This window comes from Caretta caretta, chromosome 9, assembly GCF_965140235.1.
Source record: "Caretta caretta isolate rCarCar2 chromosome 9, rCarCar1.hap1, whole genome shotgun sequence".
Taxonomy (NCBI): domain Eukaryota; kingdom Metazoa; phylum Chordata; order Testudines; family Cheloniidae; genus Caretta; species Caretta caretta.
The window spans coordinates 102,693,690-102,713,946 of NC_134214.1; the positions used below are offsets into that span (position 1 = coordinate 102,693,690).

At 55.7% G+C, this 20,257-nt stretch overlaps 1 protein-coding gene across 2 annotated transcripts; it reads right to left on the bottom strand.

Annotated features, from left to right (window-relative positions):
* Nucleotides 1-1,767: 1,767 nt before the first annotated feature.
* On the bottom strand, nt 1,768-19,658 carry SLC7A3 (solute carrier family 7 member 3). Of its 2 annotated transcripts, none has more exons than XM_075132618.1 (12): nt 19,578-19,658; nt 11,112-11,520; nt 10,332-10,490; nt 9,964-10,144; nt 9,411-9,523; nt 7,664-7,886; nt 6,019-6,158; nt 5,823-5,925; nt 4,640-4,851; nt 3,412-3,578; nt 2,972-3,080; nt 1,768-2,400 (listed from the first exon to the last, which is right to left on the bottom strand). In XM_075132618.1, the coding sequence occupies exons 2-12, from the start codon at nt 11,479-11,481 to the stop codon at nt 2,267-2,269; spliced, it is 1,911 nt and encodes a 636-aa protein (XP_074988719.1). In that variant the 5' UTR covers nt 11,482-11,520; nt 19,578-19,658; the 3' UTR covers nt 1,768-2,266. The 2 variants fall into 2 exon arrangements, with proteins under 2 accessions (XP_074988719.1, XP_074988720.1); XM_075132619.1 differs by lacking the exon at nt 19,578-19,658 and adding an exon at nt 12,240-15,995.
* Between the last annotated feature and the right edge of the window lie 599 nt (nt 19,659-20,257).

The window sequence follows — 20,257 nt, forward strand, 5'->3', positions numbered from 1 at the left end:
GCTAGCTCCCCTCTGCATCCACTAGCCCCAAAACACTGCCACCTGCCTGGGCATTCTCCCAAGCTGACGAGGAGCAGCCCCTGCAGCTCGCAACAGGGTGGGCTGGACAGCCCAGAGACATGCTCCTCAATACCTGCTCCACCGAAGGTCCAGCCTCCATTGCAGCTGGGAAGGAGCATGGCCCAGCAGAGAGGGCTCAGGAGTGGGAGTCTGGAAACCTGGATTCCACTCCCAGCTCTGCCATTGACATGAGAGATTTGGCATTGGTCCCTCCAGGCCAGCACCTAAGCAATGCCTTGCTCCCCTGGAGCCAGCTGGACTCTCTGCCTTAGCTTCAGGCCCCTGAATTTCCCCACCTGTAAAGTTAGAATAATGCTCCTTCCCCATCGTATCTACGGGGCTCTCGGTCTCCCACAGCACTGCAGTGTCTGAGCCTCACGCGCACAGACAGGATTAGTTTCATCTTGGAGACAGGGAAACAGCCACAAACACAGGAAGAGATTTGCCCCACATCTGTGGCAGAGCTGGGATTAGGAGTCCAGATCAGATGGCTCCCCGCACAACGCCCTAATCTCCCTCGGCTTTGAGATCTGCAGTGACTAAGTGCTCAGCGTAACATGCCTGGCAACTGGATGCCATTCTAAGGATTAACAAGCCAGCCAGAGCCAAGAGGTCTGCCTGGATATACAATTGTCCAGCTGAGCACCTTTGGGAGCCCAGGATTCTCTACCTCATCTGCCCTGCAGTGGGAGCTGTGGGCACTTCCAGACAGGCTGGCTCATTATGCTACAACCGCCCTAAGTGCGGCTAGCCGCTGCTGAGGAGCTACTGGGCACCACCACCACCTCCTCCTCGGTGGCCAGCCACCATCCCACTGCCTCCGACAGACACTACACCCGGAGCTCTGGGTGTAGTTCTGGGGCAGGTGAAGGATGGCCAGAGAAAGGCAGATCTTCCATGAAACTCCCTGTGAGCGGAAGGTCAGTCCAGGCCCGCCTTGGCAAGCGCAGAGCACAACGGGGTCCTGGACCACGACTGAGACTCCCCAGTGCTATGTAACCCAAATCCTTCTTCATAAAGCCCTGGTCTCCACTTACGTTTTGTCATCATTGCTAGGTCTGTGAGCCATGTGAAACCCCCACACGCGGAACAGGTAGCACAATCCCTGGTGTAGATGCAGTTGTACAGAGAAGCGAGGTTCTAGTCCCACTTATTTCCCTTGCAGAACTGGTCTAAGTGTCACTGGCAACAGCGCCGCTGCTGGTCTGACAGGATCACTACGGTCTCCCCTCTGGGAGGGTTTGCTGGTAGCTAAGTATAGTATAGCTAAGTCCCTCTTCTAGTATAGACAAGGCCTAAGAGCGCCAGGAAAACATCACTGGCTGCAGCACTTAAACCCTGGGAGATCTGCAGACCAGCAGAGGTAAAAGCGCCATTAAAGGAGGTTGAGACAGTGCCAGAGGAAATGCTACTGTTGGATACACTTAATTAAAATGATAACGGAACAGGGCTCCTCAGAGACACATGCCTTGGTAACAAAGCCTCTAGTGTCTGAGTAATTACCCAGGCCTCTGTCTCCCCCTAACACCAAACCCTCCCCAGAAAGCTTCTGGGAAAGAGCCCTGTCCAGTTTGCTGCGTGCACCTTCCCCAGGCATTCCACTGCACTGCTCCGGAGCGGCCACTTTCCAGCTGCCACAGGCACATGTGGACGGGGAAATAAAACAAGCATCGAAACAAGCCACCGGAGGATCGAAGGAGCTGGATATTTAAAAAACCCTGGAGTTTAATAGTACAAAAGCCAACATTTAAAAACGACTCTATACAAGGAGCGAGTTAGGAACCATGGAACACTGCACTCGATTTACACAAACAGACAGGAGAGAAAGGCAGCCCCCAGCCACATGGCCGGACAGAATAAATATAGCTGCACTATTTACACGGGGGCCTCCTGTCAGCCAAAGAAAGCAGCATTCCTGACACACAACAGCGTCAAAGGTAACATCCATCCAGGGGAAGGGAGGTTGGCAGACGACTGGCCCCGTCCCTATCCTCAGGTTGGTTTGGGATTTTAACATCCAGTTCATTAGGGTAAACAGAGGACCCAACCGGGCTTTGCCACAAGACCTCATTTCAGAATCCGTCTGACCAGGGCTTTGCATTCTTGCTCAGTTTGCCATTCTGCTCCATAGAAAGGAGGGGCCAGGAGGACAAGGGCCTTCAGGGAGTCCAGGTTGCACATGAGAATGCTCTGAACATCCTCAGTCTCAGACTGTAGCAGCTTCAGGGCTGGGACCTATCCTGGAGAAGTGCACAGACTTGCCCGCTGTGGAATGGGATTTATTTTCATTCTTCCCTCCTATGCTGTTCCGAATTCCATAGCCAAAATAGATAGCAAAGCCTGCAAGGGAATTTCAGCATTGGAATCAGTCCCCAGGCAGCCCAAGAGCCACAGGAACCTGCCACCCAGCCCCGGCACACCTTCCCCAGAGCCCAGACAGGCTAAGGGCCTCTCGCTTCCTCCCCCAAGCGCTGCCTCCCTCTCCCCAGGAGGAACAGGCCTGGCCTAGTGCTCTAGTGAGATGCAGGCAAGGTCCAAACCCCATTTCTGGTGGGCTCTAGACAAAGAGTGGCCACAGCAGGCAGATTAACGTCACCCGTTGCCAGCTGTTGACTCCAGAGGGCTCAGCTCTCAGCATCTCTCACACAGTGGTAGGACACTGCGGCACCCTGCTGCTTCTAGACGTCTCCACAGCAAGGTGTGAAAATCAGGGTGGAACAGGGCAACTGGGCCCCCGTCAGGCAGGGATGAAGCTCCTCTGCCAGGCCCAAGCCCATCACCAGGTGAATACTGGGGAGTCCAGCCCTTGTAAGGTCCCTCTTATGGGGCTTTTCATGAGGAGGGGAGGTGAAGAGCGAGAGTCCCTGCCTCTGGGCCAGGCCACGATGCCCGGAGCGGTGTGTTCGCTTACCTATGACCATCCACACAGCAAACCGGGCCCAGGTTCCGGCACTCAGCTGCATCATGAGGTAAACGTTAACGAAGATGCTGAAGAGCGGAAGCAGCGGCAGGAAAGGCACCTGTGAGACAAGAGAGGCTGAGACACTGCTGCTGTGGAGAGGAGCACAGCAGGCAGACTGCCCTCCCCTCCCCGTGCTTCCAGCCAAGGGGGGCCACCCAGAGTCTGTCGCAACCTGGGGACTGAGACGCTGGGAACATTCATTCTTTTGTCCAATTATCTGGCAGCAAAATCTCCAGGACCCCAGGCAGCTCTCTGACAGGCTGTCTCCAGGCCAGATGGCCCTGGCTGCACCCCCGGCCAAGCTGCCAGCAGCGAATCCCTCTGCCCCCAGCAGAGGTTGCCATGGAACCGGCGGTGGTGGGAATCCAGCTCCTGGCTGTTACTCTTACTTTGAAAGTCAGCCGGGTGTTGCTCTGCGGCTGCCTCCAGACAATGATGGTGGAGAGCAGAATAAGCACCAGAAGGACCATGCAGCCTAGGATCCAGCCCACACTGCCCTCCAAAAGGTCGTCCATCCCCTGGGCCAGGAGCAGGCACAGGATGGTGATGCACAGAGCTGCAAGAAAGGAGAGGGATGTTGTGCTGTCCAAGCAAAATGGCTACTGCCGCACTCCCTGCTCTGATTCCAGCCACAGCCAGCAGGCACGAGTGTGGTCATAGCTGCCGGCCAGGTTTTATTCTCTAGGCTGCCTGCAGATCCCTAGAGACCAGCTGAAGAGCCTGGCCTCTTCTCTTACCCAGCTTCACGTGACTGGAGACAGTTTCCTTCCAAATAAATGCACCCAGAAGCCCCGGGGCAATCAATAAGCACTTGCGTAGCACTCTGCAAACACTAGCCCTCTGCCCCGGGCGACGGTCACTGTCCCATCTCCCCGTTTCGTGGATGGGATGTGGAGTCCGGTATTTGTGCTACTCCTATAGGAGACTCCTGCTTAGACGGGAGCGCTGAGGGGCAGCTTCTCTAGTCCAGCAACAGAATTAGTGACACGCCTTCATTAAGGGGGTAACGCAGCACACCCAGGTGCACTGAACCTTTAGTGTGTCCCATTAGTTCCTGGCAGTCGGGGGAGACCTGCAGGGTTTCTCAGCTCCCCAATCCTTCCCCCATGCGCTCCACGTAGGATATGCCCGAGCAGTCCCAGCCTAACAGACACCTCTAGCTCCACGCTGACGGCTGTCGAGCAGGTCTGCCTGTGAGCTTTCCCCAGGCACCACCATTCCAATCAGCACTCCAGGCTAGCTGCCCCCGAGCCCAGCAGGGGGCACACGCCCTGGCCCAGTCACTCTACCCCACCCATGGACTCAGCAGGCCCCCCATCACATCTTGGGGACCCTACAGCAACCCAGCAGCCCGTCATGGCAGTGACACCCTGGGAGTTCTGCAGACACGTGCAGTGGTTGTGTGCTCACCCTGTGCTGAGCTCCGGGGCCACACTGGAAAGCCAGAGCACGCGCATGACACAGGATGCTCCTGTGTGGCTTTGGCAACAACCCTGCTCATTTCCTGCCTTTGCACACATCGCAGGCCTGGATTCTGTCTGAGACCCAATTAAATCAATCGCTGTCACTTCCTGTGCTCCTACCCGGCCGAGGCCAGGCGCGTCCTGGTGCACTTACCAAGGGCCGCAGTGCTGACGTAGACAATTTTCCCTGACAAGCTGGTTGGAGTTTTGCTGCGGGGGTTGAAGAGGCACCTGCAGGTGAACCCCTCCTGCAGGGCAGCCTGGGAGTCACTGACGGAGGGGTTCATGATCGCTTTCTCCTCCTCGTTTCCATTCAGCTCCACCATCTCCAGTCCCTTTGGAGAGCTCAGCTGATCCAGCTGATACCTGAACCAAACCCCAAGTCAGTGGTGACCCAACAGCTGTCAAGCTGCCTCCAGAGCCGTAGCAGATTCTGGTGCTTCCCTGCCAGGGCACTAGATTCTGAAAAGCTGCATCCAGGCCAAGACTGTCAATGTGCAGGCTGCAGCTAAGTCCGCTGCCAACAGTGACCAGCTGGCCCAATGCAGCCTGGCGCCTTCATCAGGCTTGTGGTGTCCGGGCCCACACAGGGACTACATACCACAGTGTTCAAATGCTTCTGGATGTGATTTACCATTACCACCAACTGGGGTAGCTTTCACAAGGCTCGGAGCCTGGCCAGCCTGGCACCGGTGCTGGAACTAGGGGTGCTGGGGGGGCTGCACATCCCCTGGCTTGAAGTGGTTTCCATCATATCCAGGATTTGCAGTTGGGTCAATGGCTCTCAGCACCCCCACAACACACACTGTTCCAGCACCCCGGCAGCCTGGTGACTGCTCAGGCTCTGCTCCTTTGAGTCCCGAGTGAGGAGTCAACAGGGAAGGTCAGAGGGCGAGAGTGCAGGAGAGCTATAGTCACAGGCCGCAAAGCTCAGGGTGCATGAGTGGCCTGTGATGTCAGCCAAGGTTCCCCTGCCCCTCCTTGTGGAGCTTCTAGAGCACAAAACGCCTGGAGCCCTCCCCTCCTGGCCCGCCCCCAAACACACACCGAGCATCCAAATGGGGGAAGGAAGGACAACCTCCACAGCCTGGCTAGGGCCAGACCTATGCCTGTCTCAGAACCTATGCCTGTCAGCTCCTACCATATATCCCCATGGGGATAGCTGCTGGCTCCCCGGGGCAGCTTCTCTCCAAGAGGCAAGAAATGGCTTTTCTGGGCAGGGGGCTTTGGGGGCAGGAAGCTCTGGCTGCAGCACACGCTCTCCAGCATGTGAACCAAGCGGCCCTGTTCAGAAGGCAGCTCACGCTCCAAGGGGCCAGCTGTAGGCAGACACCCACCTGAGAATCAGCACGCAAACAGAAACCAGAGAGTACGCCAGCAGAGTGCCGATCGACATGAGGTCCACCAGGTCCTTCAGCTCAAACATGAGCGCCATCAGAGCTGCAACGTAACAGGGACAGTGTGAGCACAAGCCCTGGGCTCGCTCTCCAACAGGTCACACGAGCGGCCAAGCACAAGCAAGCATCTGCTTACCAGCAACGATGCCAGACACAACAGTGGCCACCAGGGGAGTCTTTGTCCGTGTGTTCACTCTGGAGAGGAACTTGAAAAGCAGTCCGTCCTCTGCCATGGCATAGATCACTCTGGGCATGGGGAACATGGAGCCCAACAAACTGCAGGGAGAAAGATTACACCAACACATTCAGTATTTGCCGCTTCGATCCAGACCTCTTGCCACCATGCCAGTCACTGTGGCCTTTTCAAAAGCACTGGGTAGTGAGATTAGCCAGAAGGACCCTTCATCTCTTGTCTGGTCCCTTTAGATCACAGCTGGTACATTCTGATCTGACTCTTGGAGTTGGCGTAAATTCAGTGGAGAAACGTAGCGGATGCCCTGCTGATGGCTGGTGATAAACACACACACGATGGGGGGGGGGGGGAGGAGGAGGAGAAGAGAACACGGACGACCATGTTTGACAGTCAGCGGTGGGGCAGGGTTCTGTGGTCTCATGCTCCCCACTAGATTCCTCACTGAATGAGGCCAGATCGACACATGGCACTCAAAGCAGAGCAAGCGCTTCCCCACAACGGGTCGCACAGTTGAACTAAATCTGTTCCTAAGCCAACCCAGCTCAGCCAGTACAGTTCAGGCATGTAGACAAGGCCAGTTAACCAGAACCACACAGATGTGACATGGAGCAGGAGGAGCCCCAGAAGCCATGGCCAGAACTTAGTGCTTTTGTTTCAATTTATTTTGTTGCACTGATAAGAACAAGTTCTTACCATGAGCCATGTGAATGGAACTTTTAAGCACAGCTCTCAGCACATCAGAACCATGACTTAAAACAATGCCGCAAATGAAGAGGGGTGTGTGAGGAACTGGCCACAGGAGGGAGTTCCTTGGGGCTTTTCCTGAAGAGCAGATGGGCTGACAAGTATCACCCACCCCGAGAAACAGCCTGCATTGCATGGACGCCTGGTTTATATCCACGTGCCGTGGTAGCAGGCAGACAACAGGTTTTGGGGCTTCCATACTATTCAGATAAACAAATGGCTCAGACCCAGCAATTCTCATTTGCTAGGATCTGAAGCTGTAGAAGAGGCACAAATTATGCATTTCTGGTGGGCTTGGGCTATCTCAGAGCAAGTACACAGATGTCAGACAAAGGCCTCTGCTTTACATCGCTTGAATTCTGTTGCTGTGAGTTCCCACCACACGAGTTTCTCATTCTTCTGGCCATTGGCTGCATGGAGTCAGTGCAAACGGCATCAAGTGCCTGTCACTGGTTTCTTCCCAGGTCACTCGTGACCGGTTCCTGGGGTGCTTGGCTCCTCAATGAGGGCATAGGAGCGTACTGGGCACACAAGGGCAAGCTGTCTGGGAGGGAACGTTCCTGTCCGAGGCTGGGCAAGGTTTTGCTTTTCACCCATATACACTAGAATACCAGTACATTTTGTGACTGCTGCTTATACTGGTTTAAAGCTACAATTGGTCTAGCAGAGATGTAAACAATTACTGCCATGTTGTGGAAGGAAATGAACCTCTCCCCTGGCCATCTAGCCTCCCGCACTTAAACACCGTTAGCCAGACACCATCTTCATCATTTCCAGAGCCAGAACAAGATCTGGGGAAGCTGTTACTGGAGCAGGGTGCTGGACGAAGTCCCGCGTTCCTTACCTGGTTGAGAGTGCACAGAGAGATCCAACGGCTACAACGTAACGGGCAGGCTCCCAGCCCACATCTTTGAAGGCCTCGGGTAGGGGACTCTCCTTGTTCAGCAGATAGTAGGGCACCATGAGGGTCAGGGCAGCAGAAACTCCAAAATATGCCACAAAGCAGATCAGGAGAGACACAATGATGCCAATGGGGATAGAACGCTGAGGATTCTTGGCCTCCTCCCCTGAAAGAGGAGCAGAGATGAGACCTGGAACACAAACATCTTCCCTCCCCTACACATCCACACGTGCTGTGCCACTGGAATGTGGTAAATGGGCCTCAGAAACCCCATTGCCGCAGACGAGCGGAGATGAAGTCAGCTTCAGAAGAAATTTCGCTTTGCTCTGAAAGCCCAGGAAGCTGGAGAGCCTTCCCAGTGTGCCCTAGCGTGGTGCTGTCTGAGCCTGCCCATAGCTCCAGGGCCTCCAGTGCGGCTGCTGCCCTGAGCTTGGCTACACAGTGAAATCAGCAAGCTGGGTCAGCTCCAGAACCTGGGCAGAACCCCAACGCTGCCAGTCATCAGGCTGATTTCACAGAGCTGCTGCGAGTGTGGGAAGCAGCAGCAGAGGCAGGCACTGGGGTTATTCCATGGGGCAGGACCCTGAAATGAAACGCACCACCAGCCACAAGCCGACATGGAAGAGGGAGCATCCAAGCAGGCCAAAGGTACAACACCCTAGTAGAAATCCCAGCACTCTCCCCTTCTCACAGCAGAACCAGTCAGGGCAGGGATTATCACAAGGCGACTGCCCAGGGATGTCACCATGGAGCCTCGGCTACAGCTAGTAGGTTTAGGGCTCTGACGAGGGACGTCCGGTACGTTTTCCAAGCCCCATCTGCCAGGCCAGACAATGCTGCAGAGTGCTCAAAAAGGGGTGAACAGGCACAGTAGGACAGGGACTCCTGGGGCATGAGAACACCCTGCTCCTGACACTGCCGCGGTCTCAGTTCGGTTGGGTGCAGACATGGCGAGGGCTGCATTGAGATCCTGCCGGCTTGGGGCCTGGGGCCACGCAGTGAATCTCACTGGGAAGCCTGCTCACAGCATTTCCTGGCCGTGACAGGAGGAAGCCGAGGCTCTCTCTCGGCAAAGGGCACGTTCTCAATGAACTCGGGGATTTAGAGTAAGTTACTGTGGGTTGGGCCATCAACACTAGACATCCCAGCCACAGTCCATACGCTCGCCTCCATGGGCCTCCCACTCCTAGTAGCATTCCCAGGAGCCTGCACACATGGCAGGGAGAGCAGACTCCAGGCTGTGCACCAGAAAGCAGACGACACTTCAGGGAAAAGACTCCATCTGCCTGCTGGGTGTCTTGTCATTAAATGGTGCAGATTGTTTACAAGAACCAGTTTTCTAGGTGCAGGCTGGTGAAATCTCATTGTACCCACAGTGCCAATTACCACGGCTAAGTCCCCATGTTTGCAGAAAGGCTCATAAATCTGAGCATTTCCCAGATCAGGAAGTGAAGTCTCTGCTCTTGGCAGCACCCAAAGGCCTGCAACACTCCACCCTGGGCCATGCAGGGATCTCAGAGAGCTGATCCTTTGGCTTGGCAAGTGCAGCTGCCAACTGCCCGCCCACACCCACAAATTGGAAATTCTGCAACCAGAGATCACTGCACGAAAGATGGTGACTCACGGGGAGAATGTGGGGAAATACCACATCCCAAACTCCCGGAAGATAATGCGTAAGTAGCTGCTTTACCTGTTGTAGCGATACAGTCAAATCCCACAAAGGCATAGAAGCATGTTGCAGCTCCAGCGAGGATCCCTTGAAATCCAAAAGGAACGAAACCCCCTGATCCCAGGGAGCCAATGCTGAAAGAGGAAAGACTGGTCATTGTTCTGGAGGAGTCTCCGTTAACATCTACCTCCTCTGCCTGCTGGAGACAGAGCTGAAAAGGCCCTGAGCAAATGCTACATGCAGGTTTCTCACACTGCATCCTGTGTAAGGCATCCCTGCCATGGGAGCAGGTGTCTACAGTCACCATCAATATGCAGCTTAACAGCCTGCGACAGGCACAAACCAGACAGTGCAACTGTCAACTGCAGGGGAAGCTGCATGGCACACTCCCTGCCAAGGACAAATCCAGGATAGGGCACAGCCCTTTGGAACCCGACTAGCTAGGGGAACACCAAGCAGCAGCCAGAGCGGGCATGGACAGCACAGCTCCCTAGGTAGGTACCAACTGTGGGCAAAAAGCTGGGCTGGGCTCCCGCTAGAGGGCAGAATTTGGGGAGTGGGATGTTCCACCTACCTAACGTCCTGGCTGGTGGCCATGGCTGAGTGGTTGTAATAGTCTTCTTCAGACAGCTGCCAATTCTTGACGCTTCCTTTCACAAAACCAGAGATGATGACAAAGCAGAGAACCAGCAGGTTCACCGCAGTGAAGATTTTATTCACTAAGGCAGATTCGCTCACGCCAAATGCCAGCAAACCTGGGGAAGGAACACAAGAGGGGATAGGAGGGGCAGCACCAGCTACACTCTCCCCACGATCAATGCCCCTGGGCCACACCCTCCCCTCAAACGCTCCCCTGGGGCTAGCACCAGCCATGGCCTTCCCAAACTCGCCTGCCCATGCCACAAAGCTCATGTATCTTTACAGAGCTCTGGCACCTCTCACCTGTGAGCAGCAGGATCAGGAGCAGTGCGAAGAAATCTGGGTACTCGGCTAGCACACCCGGCACATGCAGGGAGGTGCTGTTCCTAAAGAAGACTGAGATGTGGTTGCCAATGATATTGTCAAAGGAAGAACTCCAGGCCCGGGCAACACTCGCCGTCCCTAGCAACCAAGAGCAAAGTTGCACGTTAACCAGAGAAGCCTCTGCCCCCCACCTCCTTCCAAGTGGATGTCAGAGCTGTGGAGACCCCCCCACCCCGCAGCACAGGGAGCCCAGCTCTACCACCGAGCACCGGGAGGATCCAGGCCTTTGTCACGAGAGCCCTCGAGCACCATCACCCCAGCATTGCTGTGCCTGAAGGTAAGAGCTTGCCTTACCTTCCTCTGGGATTGCCATTCCTCACCGCACCACCCCTAAGCCTTTGGCTCATTGCACTGCTCTTTGGGCCTTGGCAACACCAAGCACGGCCTAGGCTGGGGTCACCAGAGAGGGGCTCCCAGCACTGTCTGGCCTGGCAGATGACCCCTGAACTCTGTCCCAAGACCCCCGTGCTCCAGATGTCCAATAAGCACAGCCACCATGTGCACGGCCTCAGAGAGCCCCCATCCCGGGAGGGCTTGGCCAGACCCTCCATCCCAGCAGTGACACCTCCCTGTGATCAGCAAACTCAGGAAGTTCTCCCCTGCCCTCCACCCGCTGGAGTGTTCAGGGAGAGTCTGCCCCCGTTCACCCCAAGTTCCTCCTCTTCAGCAAGCCTGAGCAGCTTGGCCACCATTTCGTACCTATCACGTAGGACAGGATCAGGTTCCAACCAGTTGTGAAGGCCCAGATCTCTCCCACGGTGACGTAGCTGTAGAGATAGGCAGAGCCAGTTTTGGGAACCCGGGCCCCAAACTCCGCATAGCAAAGCCCAGCCAGCACAGAGGAGAGTGCAGCAACCAGGAAACAGACAACAATTGAGGGGCCGGCCTTTTCCTTGGCGACTTCCCCAGCTAGCACGTACACGCCTGCCCCCAGCGTGCTGCCGACCCCCAAGGCGATAAGGTCCAGGGTGGAGAGGCAGCGGGCCAGCCGGGAGTCCTCCACGCTGAGATCCACGATTCGGCGGCGGATCAGCTTCTTGCCAAAGCCAGTCACTGTTTTCTCAAACATTGTAGCCACTCCCAGGAGGCGTCTGACTACTCAAAACCCCTGAAAGAAAAGGTCACTCCATTACCACAAGGAACGTTAAAGGTAGCAAGAGTGTCAGCAAGACTAGACGGCAGAGATCTCAAGAGCCCGGAGCCACCCAGAGCAATCCCTGCTGTAGTGCTCCGGCGACCCTGAGGCAAGGCTATCTGGAATTTCGCAGTGACCTCACTGCTGCATCCCTGGTGAAGACAAACTAGACGGGGAGACTTTGGCAAACCAGTAAAGTGCCTGAAATCACTATGGCTTATTGCTAAAAGCAGCCAAGTCAGCAGGCTTAGCTTAACCAAGGCAGGAGGGGAGGGGGGGTTTTGGGTGCCACAGAAAGGGCAGCTTGACCCCGCATCCTTCCTGATAAGGACTGTGTTGAAGTTGCTGATGCATGCATCTTAGAAGAGCAGGATGTGCCCCAGGAACGTCTATTGGGGCATCAAGGCTGCAAACTCTGGAAAAACCCACACCTGGTTAATCGGTAATCAGAAGGAGCCTCTTGCTTGCCCATTGGAACTGCTTGCTTAACAAGTTTTCTTTAAGGGACATGTCATTCTATTACTAATGTATAAATAAGGGGGAAAAGTTTGAGGTAGGGGGACTCTTCAGGACTGGACTCTCTCTCTCTGGATGCAACTTGTGTTTCCCAGCGGCAGACGGGCTGCCGCTGTGCCACTCGAGAGAGACACTCAGCTTCGGTAATTATCGAGGGTTGGGGGTGTTTTACTAACCTCTTGCGGACGTGTGTGTAAGTGCTTGAGACTAAGTACAGTTTAGCTTTAAGTGAAAGCACTCTTGTGTTGTCCTGTTTGTGCCGCCATCTATCGGTCGGCCGGCCAGCCGTGTCTCCCCTGATTTATTTCCTGACGCCACCTCGCACAGAGCAAAAGTTACCAAGAGCTTTGGGTTCAAAGAACCCCAGGGAACAGTCCTAGGCCCCACCAACGCCTGTCAACTGACCCCGCTAGCACAGGGCGCGACCTGGTCCACCACACTGATGAGCATCAGCCCTCCTTTCATGGTGCCCATCACCCGTTACCCTGCTTGGTGCCTATTCACCATCACTGGCCAAGGATTGTTTGCCAGCGTTGTCTGCAGCCCAGCCCCCACTGAATCAACTTCTGCCTTATTTGCTTTTCCGTGGTAGGAGGCACAAGCAAAGGACAGGCCCAGCAATTGTTTGTAGAAACCGGAGACTTCCCATGCAAGCACTGAACACTCCACACCCATCAATATCTAAAGGCAGGTCTCATGACCGGTTAGCTGTCTGGTGCGTACTCCCACTCCGCTTGGCAGCTCAGACATCCCCTGGCCCAACTGTGACTGTTCGAATACTCTTACGGCGCCGTCTGTGGGTGTGGATGGCAGAGACCAGCACAGAGCAGAACGTTCTGCCAGTGAAACGGGTAATCGGGTAAACTGGGCTGAGGCAACTTTCCCCTTGGCATTTACACTAAGCTCCTCTCCATGGTGCCTGGCCAGACTCTCAGCCCATCTCAGCACAGCACCTGCACCCCAGGCCAGCCTCTCATACCAAGTCAAGGTCAGCGCTGCAGAGATTCCCAGCAAGCACTATGCTGATGATACCAACAACCAGAGGAGCTGGTGCAGGAGCCTGGGAATAGGGACAGGGTTGGGAAAAGGCCCTACAGTATATGGTGCAGGTCTGGAAAACTTCTCATGACCTTATATTGGACCCTCAAGTAAGAACATGCCCTTCATCCAAGGATCTCCAAGGGCTTCATAATCACACAGCCTCACAGAAGGGCAGGAGAACTCTGCACATCCACACAATCCGCTGAAATCCCTGCTCACCTGATGCCCCATCTTGGTGGCTGGCCCCAAGCCCCAGGAGACTCCAGTGTGATGGAGATGGGTTACACGGGGCAGGAGAGCCACAGCGTTGATGGAACCCAGCAGGAAAAAGGGACTTTGAATTTACTTTTGGTATACTCTGCACAGTCTTTATGGCATTTCTAACATCATGCTGGAGTTAATGTCATTGGCCGGGCACATTTACAGTTGACATGTGAAAGTCTGGAAATGCCTCGCTTCAGCCACTGGGAAATTAATTTTATGAGCAGAGTTTTCATATTTCATTTCCTTTTGGAAAGAATGTCGTACACACAGTGCCCAAAAGACCAGAATGGTGCCCCTCTCAGTCCTTACAACAAGCCCATTGCGACAGAGTCCATTTGCTGGACCTTCACTAACCATCTGAAATTCAACAAGGCAGAGCAGTCTTCAAATGCTAACATTTTGGCTGTTCAAACTCCAAAGCATTTTCCCCAAACCCCAGCAGCATTCCACAAGTCACTGACAAAGGCACCGTTTTAAAATGAGATATCTGAAATGCAACGAAGTGTAGCGCCAGATTTTTCCCTTGCACAATTCAAGAACTGGCCAAACTAATCTTCAGAATGTGGTAACATGAGCTCTTTCTTACATGCCAAGTTTCAACACCAGGTACCAGGCAAATACTTAATGGAAGAGTAAGACTCCAAAGCAAGGGATTTACACTGGATTCAGACATTAGCGACAGCAGAGCAAGCCAGGACAGTACAACTCTCTGTACGTGAACAGAGCAGGAGAGACTTGCTTTTCCAAACCACGTCGCCACAACCTGCAAGGCCAGCCCGGTAAAGGGAGATCTTGTCTATGCTACAGGTTACTTCGATATAACTTACATCGCTCAGGGGTATAAAAAATCCACCTCCTGCACGACATAAATTACACCAATGTAAGCAGCCATGTAGACAGCGCTTTGTCAGCGGGAGAGCTTCTCCTGCCACCCTAGCCGCTGCTTCCCACAGAGGCGGGAGTTATTTAACTGATGGGAGAACTCTCGCCCAGTGGCTTAGAGCATCTCCACCACAAGTCCTTACTCTACACGGTCAGCCCTGGAGCGTAGATGTAGCCAGAGTTACAGCAGAGACTAACAATCTGCCGGAAGACGGTCACCACACCTTAGGTGCGGGTGCGGTTCCTAAATGAACCAGCACACTCAGAGCTTGCATTGGTTTTTTAAACCTAGCTTCCCATGACTCTTGATCCATTCTGCCTTGGAGAACAGACACAGTTGCCTTTAACTCAGCTGTCACACAGGATGACAGATTGCTCTCTCTAACAGAGCACAAACCAAATCATAGCAATTCCTCTCCACAGAACTCCAAGAGTATGAAGAGAGCTGTCCTGCTAAGATTCGGGGACAGCCAGGCTTGTTTGTCCACCTGAGCACTGCAGCCCTTGGAGTGTAGGATCACTTGCTTCTTGGGCGGTATCGCTGGAATATGCAGGCACACAGATAGGATCCCCAGCAATTTCCAGACTGTCAGTTTAAGTAATGCTGATGAGGAATTACAGTATTGCTGATAGTGACCACCGGAATTATAATTACAAAATCATTTCCACTATAACCAGCTGCTTTATCATGATCCAATTCTGGCAGCAATCGCTATTGGAACTGAACTGTCCATGTTTGGCCTCTACCCAGTGGTGATTCTATTGCTGTGAAAGTGACGAACAACTGCAAGCATCTGAGCCATCCAGCTGAAGAGTCTTTTCTAGATTTTAAACTGACCACCACCCACCTTACAGGAGCTAACGAACCCAGCTGAACTCAAATCTCAGGCCTGGCCTACATGTATCCCTTTTTGTCCAACTGCATGTGGCTAGCAGTGCCGGGCAGGTAGCTCCTGCACCTCCAAGCACAGCTCGTTACGTGCTTCAGGGAACTCAAGCTTGGACGGTGAAGTCTGAAAACTGCAAAGATAGGAACTGCCAGAGTGGATCAGACCCAAGGTCCATCTACTCTAGTAGCCAGTTTCCAGTCACCAATACCAGATATTTCAGAGGAAGGAAGGTGTAAGAAACCCTGCGGTAGGGAAATGCAGTATAACCTGTTCTCTGTGAAGGTCTCCCAATCCCTAACAGAGATGGGCTGAAGCTCTGAAGCAGGAGGTATTACACTCATAACAAAAGAAACACGGATAGGCCATCGATAAAACTCTGGACACTTCATGTCCTAGTACAGCAGTGAACGCAGATATGAGCTATAACAGTAAAACGCCGCAATCAGAGCCATTGCAAGGGAGGAATTCTCAACTCCATCATGGCCGTTGAAAAGCTTTGCCCTTAGCCATTCAGAAGCATATCCCAGCAAGCCAGGCTATGAGCATGACACCGGCGATCAATAACGAATGCGTAAAGCGGAGATGGGACGGAAGAACAAAAGATGGTGGCCTCGGCCATCACAACGAAGTTCAGTTCAGACTGCAATCCCAGGCACACCAGCTGTTAGCTGCCACTGGGGGGACCAGACAGAAAGAGTGAAAAATCAGGACGGGGATGAGGGGTAATAGGCACCTTTATAAGAAAGCCGTGAATATCAGGACTGCCGCAATAAAATCGGGACATGTGGTCGCCCTGGCCTCCACCAAACCAGGACGCATTAGCCCTATTTAAATACCTAGTACTTTGGTTTGTATTATTTTACATAAACTTCTGGGTTTATAAAAAAAAAGGAGTACTTGTGACACCTTAGAGACTAACCCATTTATCTGAGCATAAGCTTTCGTGAGAAGCTTATGTTCAAATAAATGGGTTAGTCTCTAAGGTGCCACAAGTACTCCTTTTCTTTTTGTGAATACAGACGAACACAGCTGTTACTCTGAAACCTGTCATTCTGGGTTTATCTATTTCCAGCATCCATGAGCTGCCATCCACGTTTCTCAAACAGCCATCTGAGTCAGACACGAAACAAACCTCAGCTCCAGCCTTCCAAAATTCACTGCCCAAGAAACAAATGGGCTGTTACCAGGTGGCGCCTACCAGCTGCAGTCAGGTCTGCAGTCAGGTTAAAGACCGCACAGACCTGCCAGGTACTGCACAGGACCCCAGTACCACCTGTTTGGGGGGGGGACAACGGCCACGTAGAATTAAACAACACAGAAAACCATTCTCCACCCTCATGCTGCCTACAGGAACTATGCAACGACAACATCGCAACAGTAAGGCTAAGCGCTTAGGAGACCTTAGCGGGTTAGAACAGGAAGCTTTATAAGAATATACAAAACACACCAGGCAGACTCCCGCCTAACACAGTAAATCAGCAGCATTTCAAGGGAGACACAACCTTCCTCTAGCAAAACTCACTTGGCCACAGCGCACATGTTTCTAGCTAGTCTGCCAAAGCTGGGCAACATCTGTCTGAATAAAGACAGGTGGGCTTTAAAGAGCTATTAAACCCCCAGGAGAAAGAGCTGCCTGCCAACTGGGACCCCAAGTTTTCTCCTCGGGGCTAGGCAGTGGAGAAGCACTGCACCAGTGTTCAGGGTGCCAGCACTTGTAGGAGAGAGCAGCTGGGAGAGCATCAGAAGCCTGGGTATGCCTAGGTGTGTTCTGAGAGGCAAGTCAGCAGCGTCAATGCTAAATCCGAGTGCAAGACGCGAACACCGACTGCGCTGAGGAGTGAGAGCACTCCCTGGTGGTAAGTGCTGCACAGCACGTGTGAGCCGCCATCTCCAGGCTCTGAAGAGCCAGACTGAAACAGAAGGAGGGGAGAGAATCAAGGCAGGCAAGAGTCTGGGAAAAAGGGAGAGGTGCTCCCGTTAATTATGCCGTTCACCAGGAGCCTCCAGATAAACCAGAATGCAGAGAAAGTGCAGCAGTAATGGAAGCATATTTTAGAGACAGAATTTGATTTACTCAAGCTACTGGCCCAAAAGCGCTCAATTGTAAAGAGCACCTGGCATGGAACTGTTCCTAAAGCTGTTATTTACACAACACCTGTGGTGTGTGGGGGCAATTCCCATGGGCACCCAACTCCCTCGCCCCGCAAAGGGGCTAGTGGCACAGACTGAAAGCATCCCATGCAGTGTTGCCAATCTGAAAAGGCTACAAATCAAGTGCTATCACTTCAGCATATTTCAGCTGATCCTTCCAAGTCTCCTTCTTGTCTACAGAAAACGAATAATTTCCTTTCTGTGGGAGGTGGGAGGAAAGGAGATAACCCAGTTTGCTCCTCCCGCTGCCTCAGTGCCCTCAGAGCACGTCCAGCAGCAACTGACAGGAGCCAGACCCATGCTCATGTGCTCCATTGCCAGCCGCTCTCCTCCAGAGAAGCATTCCTGGTCCTCATTGCCATGCAGGTTTGGTACTGGAATGCCAGAAAGCCAGCCGAGGGAAACGGACATGGCAGACACTGTACTGACTCCGAAGGCCCCCTGGAAGTTTTCAGTGTTTGCTCGACACCCACGACTGCCTGGGGTGCCACCTTGTCATCGCTCCTGACAGAACTGCCTATGTGGAAGTCTTGCTGAACGCAACCACCACTGTGAGCTCAACCCAAAGCCGAGGTTAGGGCATGAGTGACGCACTCAACAGCTTATGCTCAAATAAATTGGTTAGTCTCTAAGGTGCCACAAGCACTCACCAGAGTGATTCATGGACGAACAGACAGGCAGGAATGGCCAGCCTGGAGCAGTGTCCCAGGCTACATCTGCTACTCTGTACAGAGGCATATCGGACAGAGGGAACAAGGCCAGGCAGCCGACACTGGAGGGTGAGGAAGGAGGCCAGGCTTCACTCACACCCAGCCGTTTCACTGCTTTGTCCCCAGTTGCAGCAGGACCCGCACAAGCCGCTATCCTAATATGCTTGTAGCTATCGGGGATTTTCATACTGGTCTAGTTTTTCCCTGGTAACACAGCAATAAATCACATAATAAATGAGCACAGCTCCCCAGTCCAATGCCCACGACTCAGTTCTGCCTCCTTCTGAATTGTGATGCTGTCTGGCAACACCAGCCGTGCTGGAGCGTGACTGGGGGAACAGCGGAGACCCCAGCACGGCAGGAGTCAGATGAAGCTAGAATTTCTTATGCCTCAGAACGGGTCAAGACGGAGCAAGAGATTTGAAGCGTGGCTGTTTCCTTTTCCCAGGAAGAGGGAGAAGCTACCATGGCTCTCAGCCTTCCCAGGCTGCTGCGCCCCTTTCAGGAGTGGGATTGGTCTCGCGTACCCCAAGTTACACCTCACTTAGGAACCGCCGGGGCACAAAATCCGACAAACACGCAGAAGTGTCACCGCGCCCTGCTACTGGAAGACGGGCCCTTTCTCAGTCTCCCCTATAGCGAGGCAATAAACCAAGTGGGGCAGAAGCCCTGCGGGTACACTTCGGTGTGCGAGAAGACACCCAGCAGGACAGCCGGGGCCTGGCCAGACAGCTCAGGTCGCAGCGACTCCGCCGCTGCTTTTTAAGCGGCCTCTTGCAGACCGAGGCCAGCCCCGAGGGGCGCTGCCGCCGCCGGCAGAGCTCTGCGGCCCCGGGGGACACGCGCGGCTCCCCGAGGGCCCGGCAGCAGCACGTGCGGCCGCCCGGAGGCAGGGGGCGGCCGGGGGAGGCCAGCCCAGACGCCGAGCGCAGGCAGGGAGCGGGGCGCCGCCCGCGGACCCCCCGCCGCCCGCGGACCCGCCCGCCCGCCCGGCCGAAGAAGTTTCCGCGCGAAGGGCCCAGACCCCCGGGGCCCGGCGCCGAGCCCGGCACCCGGCACCGCCCGGCTCCGGAACCGGGGCGGGGACCGGACGCGCGCCCGGCGGGGCCCCCCCGCGCCTCGCCTCGCCCCCCGCCCCGCCCCCCCCGTTACCCCTCTCGCCGCCCCCCCCGCCCGCCCCTCTCGCCGCCCCCGCCCCTCCTCCGTTCTCTCCGAACCTCGCCCCACACCCGGTGCCCCCCCGCGCCTCGCCTCCCCCCCCGCCCCGCCCGTTACCCCTCTCGCCGCCCCCGCCCCTCCTCCGTTCTCTCCGAACCTCCCCCCCCGCCCGCCCGCCCCCCCGCGCCTCGCCCCCCCCGTTACCCCTCTCGCCGCCCCCCCCGTTACCCCTCTCGCCGCCCCGTTGCCCCCGCCCCTCCTCCGTTCTCTCCGAACCTCGCCCCACACCCGGTGCCCCCCCGCACCTCGCCCCGCCCGGCCCCGGTGCCCCGCGTGCGGCCCGGCCCGGCTGATGTAACCGCGAGCCCCGCTTGCGCGATCGCCGCCGGCCGCCCCACGCCGGCCCGGCCCCACTCACCAGGCGCGTCCCGCCCCGGCCGGCTCCGCAGCTAATGAACGGCGAGCGCGCGGGAAGCGGCCGCTTTTCACCAGGGGCAGGAAGGGGGCGGGGCCAGAAAGCCCCGCCCCCTTGTCGGCCCCGCCCTCGCCCCGCCCGGCTCGGCTCGGCTCGGCGCAGGGACCGGGCAGGGCGCAGGAAGGGGGGCCCCGCGCAGGGACTGGACAGGGCGCAGGAAGGGGGACCCCGCGCAGGGACCGGACCGGGCAGGGCGCAGGAAGGGGGGCCCCGCGCAGGGATCGGACCGGGCAGGGCGCAGGAAGGGGGGCCCCGCGCAGGGATCGGACCGGGCAGGGCGCAGGGAGAGGGGCCCCACGCAGGGACTGGACAGGGCTCAGGAAGGGGGGCCCCGCGCAGGGATCGGACCGGGCAGGGCGCAGGAAGGGGGGCCCCGCGCAGGGATCGGACCGGGCAGGGCGCAGGAAGGGGGGCCCCGCGCAGGGATCGGACCGGGCAGGGAGCAGGAAGGGGGGCCCCGCGCAGGGATCGGACCGGGCAGGGAGCAGGAAGGGGGGCCCCGCGCAGGGATCGGACCGGGCAGGGCGCAGGGAGAGGGGCCCCACGCAGGGACTGGACAGGGCTCAGGAAGGGGGGCCCCGCGCAGGGATCGGACCGGGCAGGGCGCAGGAAGGGGGGCCCCG